Source organism: Parus major, chromosome 4A (genome assembly GCF_001522545.3).
Source record: "Parus major isolate Abel chromosome 4A, Parus_major1.1, whole genome shotgun sequence".
Classification (NCBI taxonomy): domain Eukaryota; kingdom Metazoa; phylum Chordata; class Aves; order Passeriformes; family Paridae; genus Parus; species Parus major.
Genome location: NC_031772.1, coordinates 10247265 through 10266458, shown reverse-complemented (window position 1 = coordinate 10266458; position 19194 = coordinate 10247265). Strand labels below are relative to the sequence as shown.

General features: G+C 39.4%; 1 protein-coding gene across 5 annotated transcripts in view; it reads left to right on the top strand.

Moving 5' to 3' along the window:
• TENM1 (teneurin transmembrane protein 1) overlaps positions 1-19194 on the top strand; it is a 313366-nt gene that overhangs the window by 282759 nt on the left and 11413 nt on the right. For all 5 annotated transcript variants that reach the window (XM_015626362.2, XM_015626359.2, XM_015626361.2 and 2 more), the window contains 5 exons: positions 338-704; positions 2472-2982; positions 7966-8138; positions 10378-10613; positions 16609-16905. In XM_015626362.2, the coding sequence (XP_015481848.1) occupies positions 338-704; positions 2472-2982; positions 7966-8138; positions 10378-10613; positions 16609-16905 (1584 nt within the window). The remainder of the gene's footprint in view (positions 1-337; positions 705-2471; positions 2983-7965; positions 8139-10377; positions 10614-16608; positions 16906-19194) is intronic.

The following is a 19194-nucleotide window of genomic DNA, read 5'->3' as shown; positions in this document are numbered from 1 at the left end:
GGCTGAAGTTGCATGACATGAAGTGTGTGTTTTTATTTGCATGACTGCATAGGTATAATAAAGTTCCCATTTTAATGGACTTGTGCAAATACCTCTCAGAGGATGCTAAATTACTTTTCGAAGCAAATTTTGTTCCACACTGGAGTGGGACCTCAGAAAAGAGTATGCTTGTTGAAATTTGTTCCAAACCTAATTAAAGGTACTAGAGAAGCAGTGCTGAGAGAATCTGCCAGATGTCTTGATGATGTGATCAGAGATGGTTGAATAAAACTGCCATACTGCCCTAATCATTCTTTTTCCATTTTTCTCCCTGCCTTCCTCTTAATGTTTTTTCCAGGTGCGGTTAGAGTGGCCAACAGACCTCACAGTGAACCCTCTGGACAATTCACTGTATGTCCTGGACAACAACATTGTCCTGCAGATCTCTGAGAACAGGCGTGTGCGGATTATTGCAGGGCGCCCCATACACTGCCAGGTGCCCGGCATTGACCACTTCCTGGTGAGCAAGGTGGCCATCCATTCCACCCTGGAGTCAGCCAGGGCCATCGCTGTGTCCCACAGTGGAATCCTCTACATCGCAGAGACGGATGAAAGGAAAATCAACCGTATCCAGCAGGTCACAACCAACGGTGAAATTTCTGTTATTGCTGGAGCCGCCTCAGATTGTGACTGCAAGATTGATCCTAATTGTGATTGTTTTTCAGGTAAAGAGATGCTTGTTATTTCCTGTCTGTTGTGTGTTGAGGTTCTCTGATAAAGATCTGCAGATCAGCAAAGTAACAAGGGGAAGGAGAGACAAGCAGTGATTCTGTTTCCTTGGAAAGCCCAAAACCTTATCAGCAGATCTTTGTGAATTTAATCCATTGACTTCTGAGATGTGAGTCTTCCGTTTCCACTGGAGGAACTTTGGGATGGTCCTAGCTTTTTCTCTTTTGATACAGTGATTGCACACTATTCAGAATTATTTCGAAATCTGGCTTGCTGTGTCAGCTGCATTTGCCCCTGTTGAAGATGATACCAAATTGTACCTAAATGCTACTGGAACAGAGGGGCTTCATATCAACAAACCAGCTTATGCCTTCTCATCACTCATGTCTTGCTGCATCACCAGAAAAATGGTGCAAACATATAGTGTGTGGAATTTCTTCTTCTTTGTGTGTTTTAAACTGGAACAGCCAGTGCCAGGCCTGCAGTGCACTTCTAGACATTCTCAGCAGCAGAGCCACTCTCCCCTGCCTGCACCAGAACAAAGTGTGGCTCTCTTATTTCATAAAAACATAATGGGACAAAGGGCAGCATTCCCATACAGAGGTGTGCAGTATGTTGCCATCTTGACATCTCTAAGAACCACCATGTTCAGCTCCATAATAATGTCATCATAATTCTTAAGCCTCTCATTTCAAGTAAAAGGTTAATTACTGACAAGAAAGCATTAAGTATGTCGAGAACGGAGAGGAAAAAATGCAAATGGTCTTCCAGAGAAGGTGGGTTGCTAACCCAGCATTGTAATGATAGTCAAAGTCTCCTGTGCATTGCCAAGTGTTGCCAGCTTTAGTGGTGGCTGCAGGAGACCAGTGAGGAACAGAATTCTGGACAGGATTGCTACTGGGGAAAACTACTCTCAGTGCTGAAAAGTTAAAAAACTGTGGCAAATCTAATGTTTGTGCCAGCCTGGTTTGGTGAGAGGTGGGGTCAGCTTGTAAGAAAGATCCACTGGTTTTTCCATTTCCAAGGAAGCATGCCCAAACACTTCAGCAATTTCACGTCTCAGTCAGGAGGAGAGTAGTACACACAATAATGTGTTTTTCCCTAAGAGTGAGGTTTAATATGCTTTCTTGCTAGTTACAGAAAATTCTGCTCATGTAAACTCATTTTGATAGACACATACAGCCCACAATAATGCAAAAATCCTTTTGAAACCTTAAATGACACAAACCAAGCGTAACCAAAGTAAATTGTCAAGAGATATTGAAAGGGATTGTTTCTCAAGGCACTTCTTGGCTACTGTTCTGATTTTGTTTTCCTGTAGTGTTGAGTTTTTAATAACTATAAACTAATCTTTCTTTCAGTGTCATTTTAGTTGAATTACTGGGTTTTATTTTCTTTTTGTTTACAACACAATTCTACTTTAACAACATGCCAACAGACTTTAAGTAGGGAATGAAATGTCAGGTATCATGGTCTTTTCTTTCATAATTCTGCATTAAAGCTTTCCTTAACAGCAGGGTTTGGGACTCAGCAAAAATGCTGTGAATTAGATAATTTATATTCCTGTTTGTCTTCAGTGAGAATTGTAATTCAGTGAGAATTTAGAATTGTACCAACCTTGGATAATAGGGATTTAATTAGTTGGAAGAGGATATTGTTTTATTGACCTGTAAATGATACTGAGGAGAAGCAGTGTGTCAGGCTTAGGGGATCAGCTTAAACAAGGACATTAGAGATTGCTAAAATTACCATTTCTCCTCCAGGTGATGGTGGATATGCCAAAAATGCAAAGCTGAAAGCACCTTCTTCCCTAGCAGTGTCTCCCGATGACACGCTGTACGTGGCAGACCTGGGCAACGTGCGCATCCGCGCCGTGAGCCGGAACAAGGCTCACCTCAGCGACACCAACCTGTACGAGATTGCCTCACCTGCTGACCAGGAGCTCTACCAGTTCACCATCAACGGCACCCACCTGCACACGCTCAACCTCATCACCAGGGACTACATCTACAACTTCTCCTACAGTGGGGAGGGGGATGTTGGCACCATCACCAGCAGCAACGGGAACTCGGTTCACATCCGCAGGGACACGAGCGGGCTGCCCCTGTGGGTCGTGGTGCCGGGGGGCCAGGTCTACTGGCTCACCATAAGTAGCAATGGGGTTCTGAAAAGGGTGTATGCCCAAGGCTACAACCTAGCCCTTATGACATATCCTGGAAACACGGGGCTTTTAGCAACCAAGAGTGATGAAAACGGATGGACAACTGTGTATGAGTAAGTCCATGCCATTAAATGCCTGGTGCAAGGAAGCCTATTTTAAATGAGCACTGAAACTTTTTTTAGATAGTTCTAGTCGTTTAAAAAGAAACCCTCCTACTAACACTGTGTGAGACAGGAAAAGCAGTTTTGTTGCACAAGCTTTTAAGACAAAGCACTGTCGTTTCTTAGGTGCTTAAACTTGTCATATGTAAATGCTCTGTGCACTGTGCCTGTTAAGTACAGCAGAAATTGCCTGAAATTACACTTCATTTGCTCTTTCTTGTTGTGAATCTGTTTCTCTAAATGAAAATTATTTTTTTTTTTGTAGCTTAAGGGTACAGGGAAGTTGTGATATGAGTCAGGAATTTGCAAATTCCTGAGGAGGGCAAAAAGGGGAAAATTAGCATACTAATCAGAGAAGGGAGTGTTGCAAAGAAAATTGAGAATCTCAGTGGAAGGAATATTCAAAGACAAGAGTGAGCTTGTCACTATCAGCAGAGGTAAAGATATATAATAATAGCAAAAGGATATGTTATAGCAAAAGCCTATATATAAGGGGAGTAGGAAAGGCTTCATAAACAAGACCATTGACAGAACTTCTAAAAACAAGACAAGACAGTAAAAGATGGAGTCAGAACATCCCAATCTGGTCCCAGAGAAAGAACAACCCAAGAGAAAGTTCATTTTTGATTTATAAAGAGGTGTGTTGTATCCAGATTTCTGATTATTCATAATTAATTGTCATAATCCCTGTTGGAGGATGCAATAAGTGCTGGATGGAAATCACGTTCCTAGTTCAGAGTCCTTAAGGAGGATAATAGTGCCTGATTTCTGTGGAACGTAGGAGTTCATGGTCCAAAATTAAAATGAAAATGGTCCGGGTGAGATTGGAACAAAAAACACATTTATAGGAAGGGAGTTACTGCCTGAGTCACCTGGAGAGGTAGTTGTGTCCCTGTCATTACAGGTTTTTAGAACTACAATTTCTTCAAACGAAAGTAGGATAAAAGCAGAGAAAGTGCTACCTAGTATGTGGATTTTTATTCAGCAGGATGTTTCTTCATCCTGTTCTCTATTATTCTGCCAAAGACTAAATTAATAGGGTGGGCATAAGTATAAGCTATTAGAGAGGGCCTTTTTTACAATACATGAGAAAACAAAAGCATACAGGATCTTCCTGATTCAGTTATCATTATCAAACACCTATTGATGGAAATTTAAACTCTCTTGCAACAACACAAAGCTCACTTTTACCCTGGCGCTGTTCAAACACTGATCAGAGTCACCTTTTATAAACAGAACTGACTGTAAATGTATGTATGGTTCTTTTTAATAATTTCAGTGCTCAGAGTTAGCCATTTATATCCCCACTTGATGATGGTGTCAGTCCAGGCCACGGACCAATGACACTTTCAAAGAGCCTTTACAGTAGCTCCAAGTCATGTCTATTAAAATGCTGAACAGCAGGCCTTGTAGCAAGGCCTTGATTGTTAGAGCATGGGAGAGCAGAATATTTTTAGTCATGTGCCTTTCAGTCCTGACATTCTTACTCTGTCCCACCGACATTGAGCATAAACCGTTTCACACAACTATTGCTTTTTCCTCTTTTTAAAGTACCGCTCAAGTGTTGAAAGTTCTTTTCAAGGACTTTACCTGCTTACAAGTGCCTCCCACTGTATGTAGTACAGATCAATTCATGAAGTACCTGTGCCTGGAAGGATTTATATGATGTATATGGTTAACACAAAGAAATTCTGCTAAATTATACAGTTTTACATACTTCCCCAGCTTTAACTGCAGGCTGGGTAACACTGTCCTCACCAATGCTTTGAGTTGTCCAGGCTTTCCATGACCACACACTCCTGCCAGCTTACATCAGTCAAGGAAAAGTAACATTATTACAACTTTAGCATTACAAAAACAGCAACAAAATTAAATAATGTCAATTAAATAAAATCATGTCATTAATATTTATGTTCAATCCAATATCTGAAGTAATTTTCATGATACATTACAAATTCCTCAATGACTGAAACACAGAATGTCACCTGATCAGCCCCAGTCAGAGGGGCAGTGGGCTGTAAGCACCTCTGTGCTGAACATTTGTGCTGCTCACCTGCTGCCATGAATAGGGCTGTGATGGCTTTAGTTGTCTTTTACCCAAATGCTGTTTTCCAGGGAGTTCACATTCTGTGCTGACAGCCAGTTTCAGTTTGAAAGTTAGAATTTTTTGAAGGGTTTATTTATATATATGAATTGCTTGTGAGCATCAATGATAATTGGAACTTCCAAATTGCTTGAAGTCATCTTCTGTGCTTAAGCTAGATTTGCATTCACATCCAAAAGTTCAACCCATGGCACTGTCAAGCTGAAATAGGGATGGGTTTGTTTAACAACACATCACACATACTTGGGAATATGAGCAAAGATAATGACCTGTTCAGAACATCTACCTGTATGTCAGATTCACTCGCAGAGGGAAATTATTAAGAGGTAGAGAACCACCTACAAAAGTACTTGTCATCCATCTACTCTAATCTGATGGAACTGAAGTGCTGAAAGACCTCTTGCATACAATTATAGCTAATGTACAATTTTAAGTCATCTAGATTTCTTTTAATATTGTGTCATTAAAGCTGTAAAAGGGGAGGGGAAGCAATGGGCCTCTATTAAATCAAGGACAAGAAAACACCTGCAAGAAACAACTCTCTCTGAAAAAATTAATTAGACCGCTTTCCCTTTGAAATGATATAACTCTTAACTGTGCTACACATAGAAATGCAAATGGATTGTGAAGCAATATCCCCATGTGTGCATTTCAAAAACTGGTGAGCACTTCCTCATGTGAGTACTGAAATCAATGCAATTATTTGCGTGATTAAATGGTCACTGACATGATTAACAGTGGCATAACTGAGCCCCAAATTAACATTAAGAAATATGTCATGATTCCACCTCTATTAGTATGGGTAGGACATTGCAGGAGCTGAGTCCCAGTGTACTGCTATTCATCATGTGGAAGGTGACAGAACCTGTACAGAGGGCTGAGTTTCTTGGAGCAATTGGAAGGTAAAAAAAAACCCTTTAGATGATCATGCTGTGGAATCAATACTGAGACACTCTTCTGCATGTCCTCCTTGAAGTCAGAGGGACCATCTGCATGAGTGAGAGGCCTCTGGTGTGTGTTTGGGTCTCATTACAAGTCAGCACCTATCTGGCCAGCCAGCCAGGAACAGTTTATCCCATTTTCAGCTAGACAGGGAGTTTTGTATCTCAGCAGTAGCACTATCAGCAGCAGAACTGGATCCTTAGAGAAGATGGATCCTGTGTCTTGAGCACAGGTACATTGCAATAAAACAGCTGTATTTGCACCTTAAAAATGCAGGTTTGGGGGATTTTCTGTGGTACAGTAGCAAATCCAAATAACCTACCAAGCTGTCATACCTGTTTGATCAAGCAGTAAATGAAATATAACTGCCTGATGTTTGTGGAGTTTTCTAATGATGAAAAGTAGTGATCTGAGTCAATTTTAATCGCTGCCTGTGGCACCCAGTCAACTTGCACAGAACCAGCATAAGGAGAGAATGCAAATAAGTCATACAATATATACAAGGGCAGGTGTAAAGGAGAGAGATTATTTTGAATGTAATGTTTGATTAATTTTAACTTATTTGTCAAAAAAACACAAGATGGTCACTAGTTCATTCTCCAGTGTTTAATTGAAAAAGAACAGCTGCTCTACTTTTTTTTAATATTGGAGGGAAGACAAAAAATCGTGGTTTTTTTTCCTCCAATACTTCTTGTGACATGTAGATTTTGTCTGACTAATTAGGGTCAAATAAAGATCCTAAAGAAATTATGTCAATATCTTAAAGGGAAGGACAAAGCCAGATCATCTGCTGATGTGATTTGGAAAATCTTCATTGGCAACAGTGCAGTTCCACCAGCTAATATACCAGTTTGGTCTGTGAGAGGAAACAGCTAAAAAAACATGAAAACTTAATTATGTTTTCATACCTGCACAATAAATTTCTGTTTTATGAACACGAGTTGGTTTTGTTCATGCAAATACTCTGCACTATCAGTGAGTTGTCTTAAGTGAATAAAAACATGTCAGCATCAATAAGATTTTTAAGATGTGAGGCATTATTATGAAACAATATCAAGCACCAAGCAATACTCTGTGATGGTTTCCATGTGAACCATCAGAAAGAAGAAATATGTTGGTAGAACTGAAAAGACCTGTTAGAAATGCTGCTCCAGAGCTCTGGAATTAATTATTGACTTTTTCGTAACATAGCCAGATTAACAATCAAGTACCTTGAGCTAAAAGAATTTCTTTTGCACTGATGAAGTTTAAGTGAACTGAAATGTGGTGCTCTAGGTGCTAGGTGAGAAGTTCCTGCTGATTTAAGTAGACCCATGGGAAACGAAACACAAGAGCAAAACCCATGTAGGCAACTTATTTCCTGCAGATTCAATCTAATTTTATCACTGTTGTTATGCTTTAGGTCCCCTTTTTACATTCACCACTCATATTATGTGCTTCACACATCTGTGACAAAAGGTAGCTTTTAAGTGTTGCAGAAGGAAAGAACTGGTTATATTTAATCATACGGGTACAAAAATGCCGTTTTAGGGGTGAGTTGGATGCCTGACCACCGAGTGACCTCCAGTGGCCTTGTCCCTACATCGCAGCCCACTGGGGGAAACCCCAATCAGCTGTGAGCAGCACAGGAACCTCTGGCAGAGGCTGACTGATGTAGGTAACATCTCGTAGTATTCCCAGTTGTATTTGATCCAGCACAACTGAAAAAGACTCCAAGCAGGCATTTGGACTAGGTACTGAATGCATTTTGAATTACTAAATTGACCAATTACGTTTTTTACTTAGTGCACAGTGTTGAAAATGCTTTGTACTTTTTCACTACTTTTTCTTCTTTTAGGAGTATTTGCACAGCAATAGTGTTTTTATGGCTATTTAACATCATTTTGCAGGTATGACTCTGATGGCCACCTGACCAATGCAACCTTCCCGACAGGGGAAGTCAGCAGCTTCCACAGTGATGTTGAAAAACTGACACGAGTGGAACTTGATACTTCAAACAGGGAGAATGTGATCACAGCCACAAATTTCTCAGCTACCTCTGCAATATATACGTTAAAACAAGGTAATAAAAGCATTTTTGTTCATGTTATTTCTTCCCTAATCATTGTTTCAAACCCTAGACATTACTGCATTTTAAACTGTCAGCCAAAAATAAGATGTTAAAAGTAGTTCATTTGTTTCTTCCTTGCTTCAGCACAAAGAGCTATAATTCTCCTGGGCTACCAGTTAGAAACAAGCCACAAGTTAATTCTTCTTCTTCTAGAAGAATCCAATGAATAAAATCTAATTATTGAAATCTCTGATGTCTCCAGGCTTTACATGCTACTTTCTGCTTCAGCACACTTGGACTTTCTGCTTGGAGGACTTGGGCAAACCTGTAATACACTGAGCTTTGTTATTCTAAGATGTACTTGAATGACGGGTCCCACTGATGTTTTAACACTGCAATGCTTTGTTTGGTCAATACTGTGTGTTATTTCTGGTAGTTCTGTGACCTGGTGACAGCACTTGTGGGAAGGGGGAGAATGTTGCCCACCTCTGCTGGTGGCTGCCTCAGGGATAAGATTTTGAATCAACCCTTGTAGACACCACAGTATATCCCTGGTAGTATCATATATCTCAAAAAAAACCCCCTGCTTTCTGCCTAATGGAAGTGCCCCAGCATCCTCCTCCAGATTTTGCAGATTTATCACCAGAGTTCTAGGTTTACATAGTTTAATCGATCTGGGGTCTTTTGTCCTTGTTGGGTTTTTTTGTTGTCAATGGATTGCTCAGGCTTTGAGAGAGCAGTTGCTGGGAAATAGCTCTCTGATGTCTTTCCAGGTGTGTTAGAAAAAAGATTTTTAACTGAGCACATCACAGAACTTTTCTTTCTCTCAAGTTTTGATCTATAAGAAAAAACTAGGAAGAACTCACAAGATACCCACTCATTTCTCTTTACTCTTAGGTAGTAGAGATAGCACTGCATAAATAGAAATAATTTTATTGTTCTGTCACCTGTGAGGCTTTGTCCGAGTGACTCCATCTGCTCTCTGCCTCATCTGCTGCCTGATCTGTCTGTGCTTAAATCTGAAACGCTTCAAAGTTGGTAAATTATCAAAGTCTGTCACAGAAAAGTGCTTGCACACAGCAGGCAGTGCCAAAAACTAACAGCTCTAGTTATTATTGTATGTGTCATATAAATTCATATAATTTACATGTTTACATATCTCTGAGAAACTAGCACAAAGCACCATGTGAACAGCCAGTCTGGTATGGTATCCTTACATCCAATTATCTTTACTTTCTGGCATACCCTACTGTTTTCCTTGTACTCACATCTGAAGAGCTGGACCAGTTACTTCTGTGTGGACTAGCTTAAAAAAAAAGGATACTTTGGATACTCCCTAGCTGGAGTGAGTTCAGTCTCACTGTAAGGGTGAGACTTTTGTATGTCAACACTAACAAGTTGGAGTTCCCCCTGGCAGCTGTGCTGCATGAACCTCCGTGTCCCAGCCTGAGCAGATGCCAGACAGTGTGGCCCAGGTCTGCCTGCTGAAGAGGAATTACACTGCTCAGGCAAGGGAAAGGAGCTCCAGCATCTGTTGCCTTCATATACTGTCAGTGGAGACCTGCTCTGGACCCTCCACATACTTTTGGTAGTTTTGGGGAGAGGAAGGCTGTGCTGGGTCACTCCAGCCCTCTGTGGCACAGTCCTGGGCCTCTGGAGCTGCTCACTGTGCTCACTGCTGATCATTAATTTTTCTGCCAACAGTCACTTCCCAGTTGGTCTGTTGCACCAGGCTTCAGCCTTGTGGCTGATCATCCCTGTGCTTCAACCAGGGTCATGCTGCTAATGGGGAGAGGATGAGCTTTTTGTACAATGACACAGGGAAAAGGGACAGAATGGGAAACTGGCTGTCATCCCAAAAGCTGGAAAACAGCTTTCTTGTTTGACCTCAGATACTCTTGCAGTTGTTCAAGCAGTACATTTTCCTGTTGGGATCTGCTAAAATCATCAGAATATCAGTGGTCAATACACAGCTTATGGTTTTACATACTTTTAAGCTGAAAGCAGAAGTTCTTTATTCCTGCTGCAGGAAACCTTCACAATGGAAATCATAGGCCAAATGTAATAAAAAGCTATTCAGACTTAGGAAGGCCTGGGGGTTACAGTTTGCGAAACTCACACTGTAGTTTGTGTTCAGCTGTCTGTAACCTCCCTGGGTTACAAACTCAGCCCTGTTGTGCCTAACATTTGGTTTATAAATCTGGAGATCTGAACTTCTCTCTGTTCTCTGATTTTTGTTGTTCTTTGACAGATAACACACAGAACATCTACCGGGTCAGCCCAGATGGGTCTCTGAGAGTCACCTTTGCCAGTGGAATGGAAATCACGCTTAACACGGAACCTCACATTCTAGCAGGGGTTGTCAGCCCCACATTAGGAAAGTGCAATATCTCCCTCCCTGGAGAGCATAACTCAAATCTCATTGAATGGAGGCAAAGGAGGGAGCAAACCAAAGGCAATATCTCTACATTTGAGAGACGGCTAAGGGTAAGGCTTCCTCTTGTGTAAGTGCAGTGTTCCCTTTGAAAGTCATTTGAACTGAAATCATGTTGAAATGTTATACTTTCTAAGAATGAAAATTTTCTATCAGTGGTGGGCCCCAGCCATGAATTTCAAAACTCAACTCCTCCAACAGTCTCAGGGATGTTTGATCTCTGCTTGATTTTGATTGTAAGATTTGACCTCAAGACATAATTACTTCTTTTCTTCCTCTTCTTTTTCAACTAAGAACTTAATCATGGCTTTGGAAGAAGCTGTGAGCAAAGGACAGTGCGTAGTAACTCCGGCACAACAGCAAATTTGGAGCCACATTTTGCCTCTCTCAGATCTATCAACCCTCTTTTTTCTGGGGGAGCTAAGGGGTGCCAGCTGCTGCCCAGGGCAGAGGCTCTTGCAGAAAGCACTTTGGGTGTCCTGGCCAGTGTTTTTCCTGCGACTCAGAGCGATGTAGAGCCTTTCTGTGTATCCAGACAGGCTGTGTATTAATTCTGCCCTCTGCCACATGCTCTCAAACCCCCAACTCCCTCTGGCTGGGTTACACCACAGCTCCAAAAAAGACTTGCTTTAACATTGCATCGTTGGTTTATTTTTACCTGTGAGTTCATTGACAGATGGTCAACATTTAGCATGTAATTATATAACACCATGGCTCAAAGAGATTGCTACTTTGCTAAACAGGTTTTTTTATTAAATCAGTTCTGGTTTTCACATGAATACCACTTAAAATGCCTGCACTAGTAGTACAACTGGGAATTTTTGCCTTAAAATATTCTGTTATTGACTACAACCTTTCTGGATAGGATTTATGTATGAAGGTACCTGTTAGCTCTGAAAATATATATATATGATTATTAAAATCTCTGGATTCTCAAAACCACCAAAATCAAAACCAACTGATTTTGATTATGAGATACTATATGGTATAGATTTTTTTGGAAGTGTACCATCTGTTTGCTTTTCAACTGTTCAATCAAAAATGCAAGACTTGTAAGATCTGGCCAGACTGGATACTGTATGTAAAACACGTGTTTGAAATGCCCTTGTTCAGATTTGACAGTCACAATTACTTTTTAGGATATTGCAAGTGGGCAAAAACTTACTTTAGTTTTTCTTGCCCATTTTCTGCCTCCTTCCTCTCTAAATTAGTGTGAGGCCTCTAGTCCTGTCTGGGGACGTAGCTGAACTTAGCACCATGATAAACATGTTAAGATGGCAGGATCCAAACTGTGGCTTCTTTGGCTTATGTTGCCTACTCAGTTGGAGGCTTTCTCTGTGACTTTGTGCTTAAATAACTGTATGGCATTTTTTTCTACAAGTATCTTATGTAATAAGCTCATAAAGAAAGGATGTAGTCAGTCGTCTATTCTGCTTACATTGCCAGGGACTAGTTGTTACCACAATTCTATTTAATACAACTACTTCATCTTGCAGAGTTTCACCATAATGCAGTTTGTATTTTGTGTTGTTGAAATTGATTGCACTTTCTTTTGCATTTTCACCTGTTTCTATGTGATCTTTAACACTGCCTGGCAAAAAAAAAAAAAAAAAGGAAATTCACAAATTGTTTAGGATTAAATGCATTCTGTCTGGAGGCATAAGATGTGTATTGAAATGTTGCAACATGGTATGCAGAGGTCAACTGATTGACCTGCCTCTGGAATAGGCTGTTGGTGGACAAAACCACTCATGTATTCCTCCTCCTCCCCCTTCCCCTTCATCCAGAGAGAGGATGGAAGGTGAAAGACAAGCATAATTTTGGTATGCTGATGTCTTTTACTCTTTGTCCTTCTAAAAGTATGCACTAGCAACATAGCTCTTGAACATCATATTCTTATTTCTGTAAGGTATGTCTTTTTATACCTGTCCAAGATCAAGAGGACTTATGAATTGTCCCTGCCTGCTCAGAAGAACAAGCCAGCTGCCTGTACTGCAGTCCTGACTGTTCTGACTCCCGTGGCTGTACTGAGCTCTAGCGCTGTTTTTCTGACAGCTGTCAGGGCAAGGCTGGAGGGAACCTGGTGGGATAGCACAGGTTCCTCTAAAAGGAGGATTTTAGAGTGGAAAGGAGGAGAAATGTTAGAATCATAGAATCATTTATATTTGAAAAGACCTCTAAGATCATCAAGTCCAATTGTATTCTGTACAAAGGAGACACCATGTAAATAGGCACAGGGAAAGGGACAGACACACTACTGAGGCTGGTAATACCATGAAGAAGGACTTTAGAGAATAGCAGAAATAACTGGATCCTGGAGTTCATCTTTATCACGGAGATGCCTGCATGGTATGCTGGTGGAATGGAGAGTCAGTGGAGATGGAAGGAACTGGAACAATGCAGCAAAGGAATCTACCCAGAGGCAGCTCTCTTATCTTGGTGATTATAGCAAATGCTGCACAGCAGGAAGAGAAGTACCATTCTACAGTGTGTTTGGAACAGTATACCAACTAATGAAATGAATTTAGGACTTAACTGTGGACAGATCCTTGAGTACTGCTGGGAAAGAAAAAGATAGCATCATTGGAAGTCATTATGCTGGATGAGATTCTGGGCAGACCTTCTGTAAACTTTTAGTGAGTTATATTTTTAAAATAAAGTATTTAAACATTTAATATGCCATGCCTGGCACAATAAGAAGTGCGTTAGAAAGCTTGCAATGTAGGGCAGGAAGAACTATGCTGAACTTTGAAAATATATGTAAAGAAAAGCTCCAGGGATTGGAGCAGTTCTCAGTGGAAATGAACAGACTTGCAGGAGCCTCAGTTAAAGAAAAAATACAGCACAATGGAAGAGTTTTCTGAGAAAGAAAAAAAAAAAAAAAAGGCATAGAAATGAGGTATAAAGATGTTACTTAGAAATCAATCCTGATACCATCAGTGAAACAAACGGCTTTGACTGCTAAAAGGTATAAATTAGAAGGCAGGTAGCTGGGGATGAGATAAAGGATGACCTACTTGAGGAGAAGAAAGAGAATAAAGCTTTTCCATCTCTGCCTGGTCCTACCTTTTTTGATTCTAATAGCAATTAGCAACCATCTTGAAAGCATGTCACTCTATTAGTGTTATTTCCAGTTTTGGAAAGAGGTCACTGTTAGCATGTTCTGAATAATGCTGGAAACACTGGATTTTAAAAAATTTGACTTCTGCATGATGTGAATTCTGCTCTGGAGATAGGACAGAAATGAGTAAGTTAACTGAAATGCTGGAACAGTCAACTTTATCTCAGGGTCTAAATCAATTAGGGAAACAGAAATTAACCACAGGTTTCCTTTAAGTGAAGAACTGCTTGCCCCAGCACTTCCTGAACGTATATAAAACAGTCTGTGGGCATGTATGCATTTTATATTAATAATAAATCTATGTACAATCAGGCATTTTAACATCAATCTTAATCTAGCAAGATTTCTTTTTTATCAAGAACTGCTATTTTAATTGACTTCTAAAAATGAAGCAAAGACTGCTGTTAAATCTGATGAGCATGATGCATAGTAATACACTGATTAGAATGCAACTCTGCTCCCTCCTGACTTTTGCATAACTTGAGGAACGTGGCATTGGATGCAGTCCAGGTTTTATAACTAAGTGTCTACAAAATTGAAAATTGAATGCTTGGCCAGTCTTACTTATTTTTGCTTTTTTTTTTTTTTTTTTTTAATAACAACAAGAGAAGTAACTCACTGGCCTCATTTCAAAAGTCCTGCAGACACAGGCTTTAACAGCTATGTTCATTATTGCATTTAGCAAATTATCTGCCTTTATTTACCAGTCTTACATCAAATTCTAAAGATGGGACTAAGTCCTCTGCCAGGGTTATATGAGTTTGCGTTGGCTCAAATCAAAACACAGACAAGGAAAGAATGCAGTTATCTCATCTGACTTACACATCAGGCAGGGTGGGCAGGATATGCTTGGAAATTAAATCAGAAGAAGTGCGCATTTATGTGATATTTACCCTGCAAGATTTCTAGCTAAAAATCTAAAACTGGAACTAGAGTCAATAAATGTTTAATAAATATAGAATAAATGTATCTTTTTATGCACTTCTAACATTATTGAAGTCAGCTGAATTTTCTCCCTATTTTCATTAGCTGGTATTCCAACCTGACATTGCTTTCAGAAACCAGTTTTTCCTGGCTCATAGCAGAACACAAGTTCCAGCCACTCTCAGGTGGCTCCTTACTATGGTTTATGGATCTTGGAGGAGTCATTTCATGAAGCCACTGGAATTTGAAATCAGCTTGTCAATAGCAACATTGGGATGAGTCCTTCTACCCATTTATGATCCTGTCCTGCTTTGAGAATGCTGTTAAACTTAACTTTAATATAAGAAAGTAAACAAATGAGACATAAAATGTGCAATATAAGGGAAGTATTTTAACCTTAATTTAACTCTGTGAGTTTTCAATTACTGCTGCTTTCCACTTCACTGCTAATTCTGCCTCTGTTTGGTTTTCATTCTTATTTGTTGTATAGTCCCTGAAATTCAGATTGCAAGCAATTTGTATTTGAGGCTCTTCTTTGTCCTAGCTGCATTCTACAATGATAATAATAGCAATAAGAACATTAAACATGTACATAGAACACAAATTAATATGACACAGGATATACCTCCTGCTTGCTTTTCAGTTGTTTTGCTGCCAAGAGGATTTTTTTCAGAAATTTTAAGAAGTTTCAGAAATTTGATAAATTATGTTAAACCTAAACCATCATCAAGTATAAAAGCGAACGTAGTTTAACTGAGCATCACATTTTACTATCATTAGAGCATAAATTGTAATAGTTACAGCACTCTACAGGGGTATATAAGTATTTTACAGCTATTGTAAGTGAGCACCATTAGACATATGTATATAGAGCCCCAAAAATGGTAGTTGAAGAAAGAACGCCTGCTTCTTCTAGATTCTCAGATTATTTTGTATCTAAAAACAGAGGAATGAAAAAGAAAAGTTCATCCTAATCACATCTTGAATTATTAACCAAGGTTTATTAACCATTTACTTCGTGCCTGTGCCTCCAGGTCTCAGAGAGGAGCAAGCACTGAGCCATGCTTTGTGCTGACACCTGCTCTGGCATTGTCTGTGCTGCAAGGAAGTTATTCATGAGAATAGAGTGATCAGATAAAATGTGGTAGATTAATGCAACAAGCACATTGAGCATTGATCTGAAAAAGACATGTCAATGAACAATATTTTATGGTTCTCTGAACTATATATTTGATTTAAATGGTGTTTAATAGAGATTTCCCAGTGACTGAATGATCTAAGGAGGCAGATGATGATAGCACTGGATAAATGTATTTTGTCTTCATGAATTTGACTCAGTTTTGAACTTGATTTCAAATTGAGCACTGGGCTGTGTTCCATCTGTCAGACACAGCGAGCTGCTGGTCCCAGATGTGGTGGGAGCTGCAGCGAGGAATACGGTGAGTACCAGGCACAGCTGCTGCTGGCTTTCAGGAGTCTGGGAGTGAGGTGCTTTTGTGAGGAAGGATGAGGACACTGGTGAGCAGGGTTTGCAGGAGCTGCAAGCACAGCTCTGCCCTTTGCAGCACCAGGATGTGAGCTGGGCTGTGAGGGCTGTCCCAGAGCAGCAGCTGACCTGTCAGTGTTAACAGAGCTCAAGAGAGGATGTGAGATACTAGATCTTTCTTAGTTCATGGGCTTAACTACACATTTTTGGCTGGAATAAAGAATGCTATCCACAGCTGAGAAGAAGAAAAATTCAGGAAAAGGTGAGAGCAGAGGGGTTTATCACATGGAAACAATCTGTAATGCCAAATATAATAACACTGAATGTAAGAACAATTTATTTTTTTTTTTGGTCCTTCTGTTTCTCATCTGAATCTTTTGTATTTTCTTGTTTTCAGTAAGGCCCAAGTCACAATGTTAAACCATTGGTCACTTTGATTAGGGCTGACACAGACATGTCTGTGTTGGGTATGCTTAGGATGCATTGTATTCTTACCATACTGTATCTTTGTGTTTAGACCCACAACAGAAACCTGCTCTCCATTGACTTTGACCATGTCACCAGAACAGGAAAGATTTATGATGATCATCGAAAATTCACTCTTCGAATTATGTATGACCAGACAGGACGCCCCATTTTATGGTCCCCCATCAGCAAGTACAATGAGGTCAATATCACTTATTCACACTCTGGATTAGTCACCTATATCCAAAGAGGAACCTGGACTGAGAAAATGGAGTATGATCCAAGTGGGAACATCATTTCCAGAACATGGGCAGATGGTAAAATATGGAGTTACACATATCTCGAAAAGGTAAATTATTTTAAAAGTGGGGTTTATGCCAAGGCAAAAAAAAAAAATTGGGTTTACTATATTACATATATTTATTGTATAAATACTTTAAATATTATAAATTATAAATAGGTAGTATATAATATTTATTTATTTATTTATTCTATTTTGAACTACATTATAATGCTACCTCATGCAAGACTGTTTAAGACTTTTAAACCAGAAAATGCATAGAATTACATAACTAGATAAAAATGTCTCTGGATAGGCTCAGACCTACATGTCACCTGCTCAAACCTTCAGTTTAGTTCTGAAGAAAGTTATCAGCACCACAGATTTGTTTAATTGGTAGGTCAAAACAACTTTCTGGTCTCAGTCCAAGTTCAAGTGAACAAAGGACACCCTAACTGCTGAAAATCATGTTGCTACCCTGGATAACAGTCAGAAAGATAACAGTCCTGAAAGAGAACTCTTTTCCTCCCCACAAACACAGTTCTTTTATGCCAAAATTAGGAGCCCATGAGCACAAGCTTACCTGTTCAGTGCTGTATGTTAAACAAGGGATTGATCCCGTGAGGAGAAAGCTTACTGCAGTATTTTAAGGTGGGGGGAGCATTTGGGGGGGAAATGAGTTATTGCTCTGCTTTTATGATGACTTCACATCTAAATTCCCTGAATATTTTAAGTTGCATGTATATCTAGAGGCAATGGTCATGAAATGTAGAGATAAATATTGTACAAACCAAGGAGGAACATCTTCATCTGTAGTAACATTTTGTTTGGCCTTGTCTTTCATAACTAGAAAGCTAGTCTCTATTTTTAAAGCTTTCAGAACTCAGTGCAAACTCATGCTCAAAGTTTTTAAAATAGGAACATCTTGGACTATCCAATGTACCCTGAGTTAGCAGAAGATTTTCTCTGAACTTGTAAACCACAGGGAAAAGGCTATGGGGGGTGGGGGCAGAAGAGGTAACATTGATAGGAGGAAATCAAACAGGAAATCCAGTGACTTTGAAGTTACTTGTATATTGAAGAGTTCCAAATGTGTACTTTTAAGATAAATTGTGCTGTACTTATTTTGAATGTATTTAAGCTTGATCCTCAAAAAATTTAAACCTAACCCAGTGAAAAAATAATGATCAAGACTGGAAAATGCATAAAAATGTGATTCCTCCTTGACTGCATGCAGTGTGGTTCTTGCATGTATTAACAAGATTGGCAACCCCAGGAGCTTCAGAAGTTTGTTTCAGATAAATTTGTCAGGGCTTTTTTGTCTGTATGCTCTTTTGCAAATTACAAGTAAACAGGCATTTTGTACAGCTTTCAAATATTTGGGCAATGTGCCTTTTGGAGGAATCTCTTATTTTTTTTTCTTTGGACCTATTTTTGAAAGATGTATGCTTCTTATCTTTCCAGACCACTTTGTCTGTTCTTAGTTTATGATGAGCTCATAAATAGAGTCTTATAACTTAATGCTGTTATTCTAGAATTCTACACAAAAAGCCAAATCCTGATTTTGCAGAAGCAAGTGGCAAAAGTTTACTGATTCAGGTAGTAGCTTGTGTAATGCTGTAACTTGTCATTAAAATTATAGAAAGTCATTCAGACCATGGACAATAATCTCCCAGCTATTTAATTTACTTTCATGACTGTTGTTCCTTGTGCCAAAGAAAGATGAATTCACTGTCAAAATTAGACATTGAAATATAGCTTTGTGGTTCCATTAAAGTCAATAACTCATTGTGTTAATTATGTAATGATTGCTAAAGGTTGTCTGAAGCCTTGTAAGACCAAATAATTCCTTACATGAAAAAAAAAAATCAATTATATAGGTTGCTTCCAATTCACAGTTATTTAATTCTTCATTTTTATCACTTGATGAGTTAATTGTACATCTTCAAAAATCTCTTCCCCTTAGAAATTTAGCTCAAATAATTAAGATCTTAGAAAGCACTACAACATTAGCATTGTAAATAATTCTTACTGATGAGATTCAGCTTGGCCAAAACTGAATCTCAAAGATCAAACAAGATCTCTTGTTTGGTCACTTTCCTCTATTAGTTAATGCTGTTATAAAATCTCCTGAATACTCCCAGCTCACTTCCAAAATCTGGCAGACAAAACAGATGAGTGTCTGTGTGTGTCTTTCGGGCAGAAATGACATCTAGTGGTGATGCTCAGCATTTGTCTATTCCCAGCAGAGCTCCCAGTAATTTGCCACTGGCTGTTTATCTTGATACACCATACGGCATCAATCATTATGTGGTTGACCAGGCTCTGGTTGCTTTAATAAAATGACAGATTTCTGGA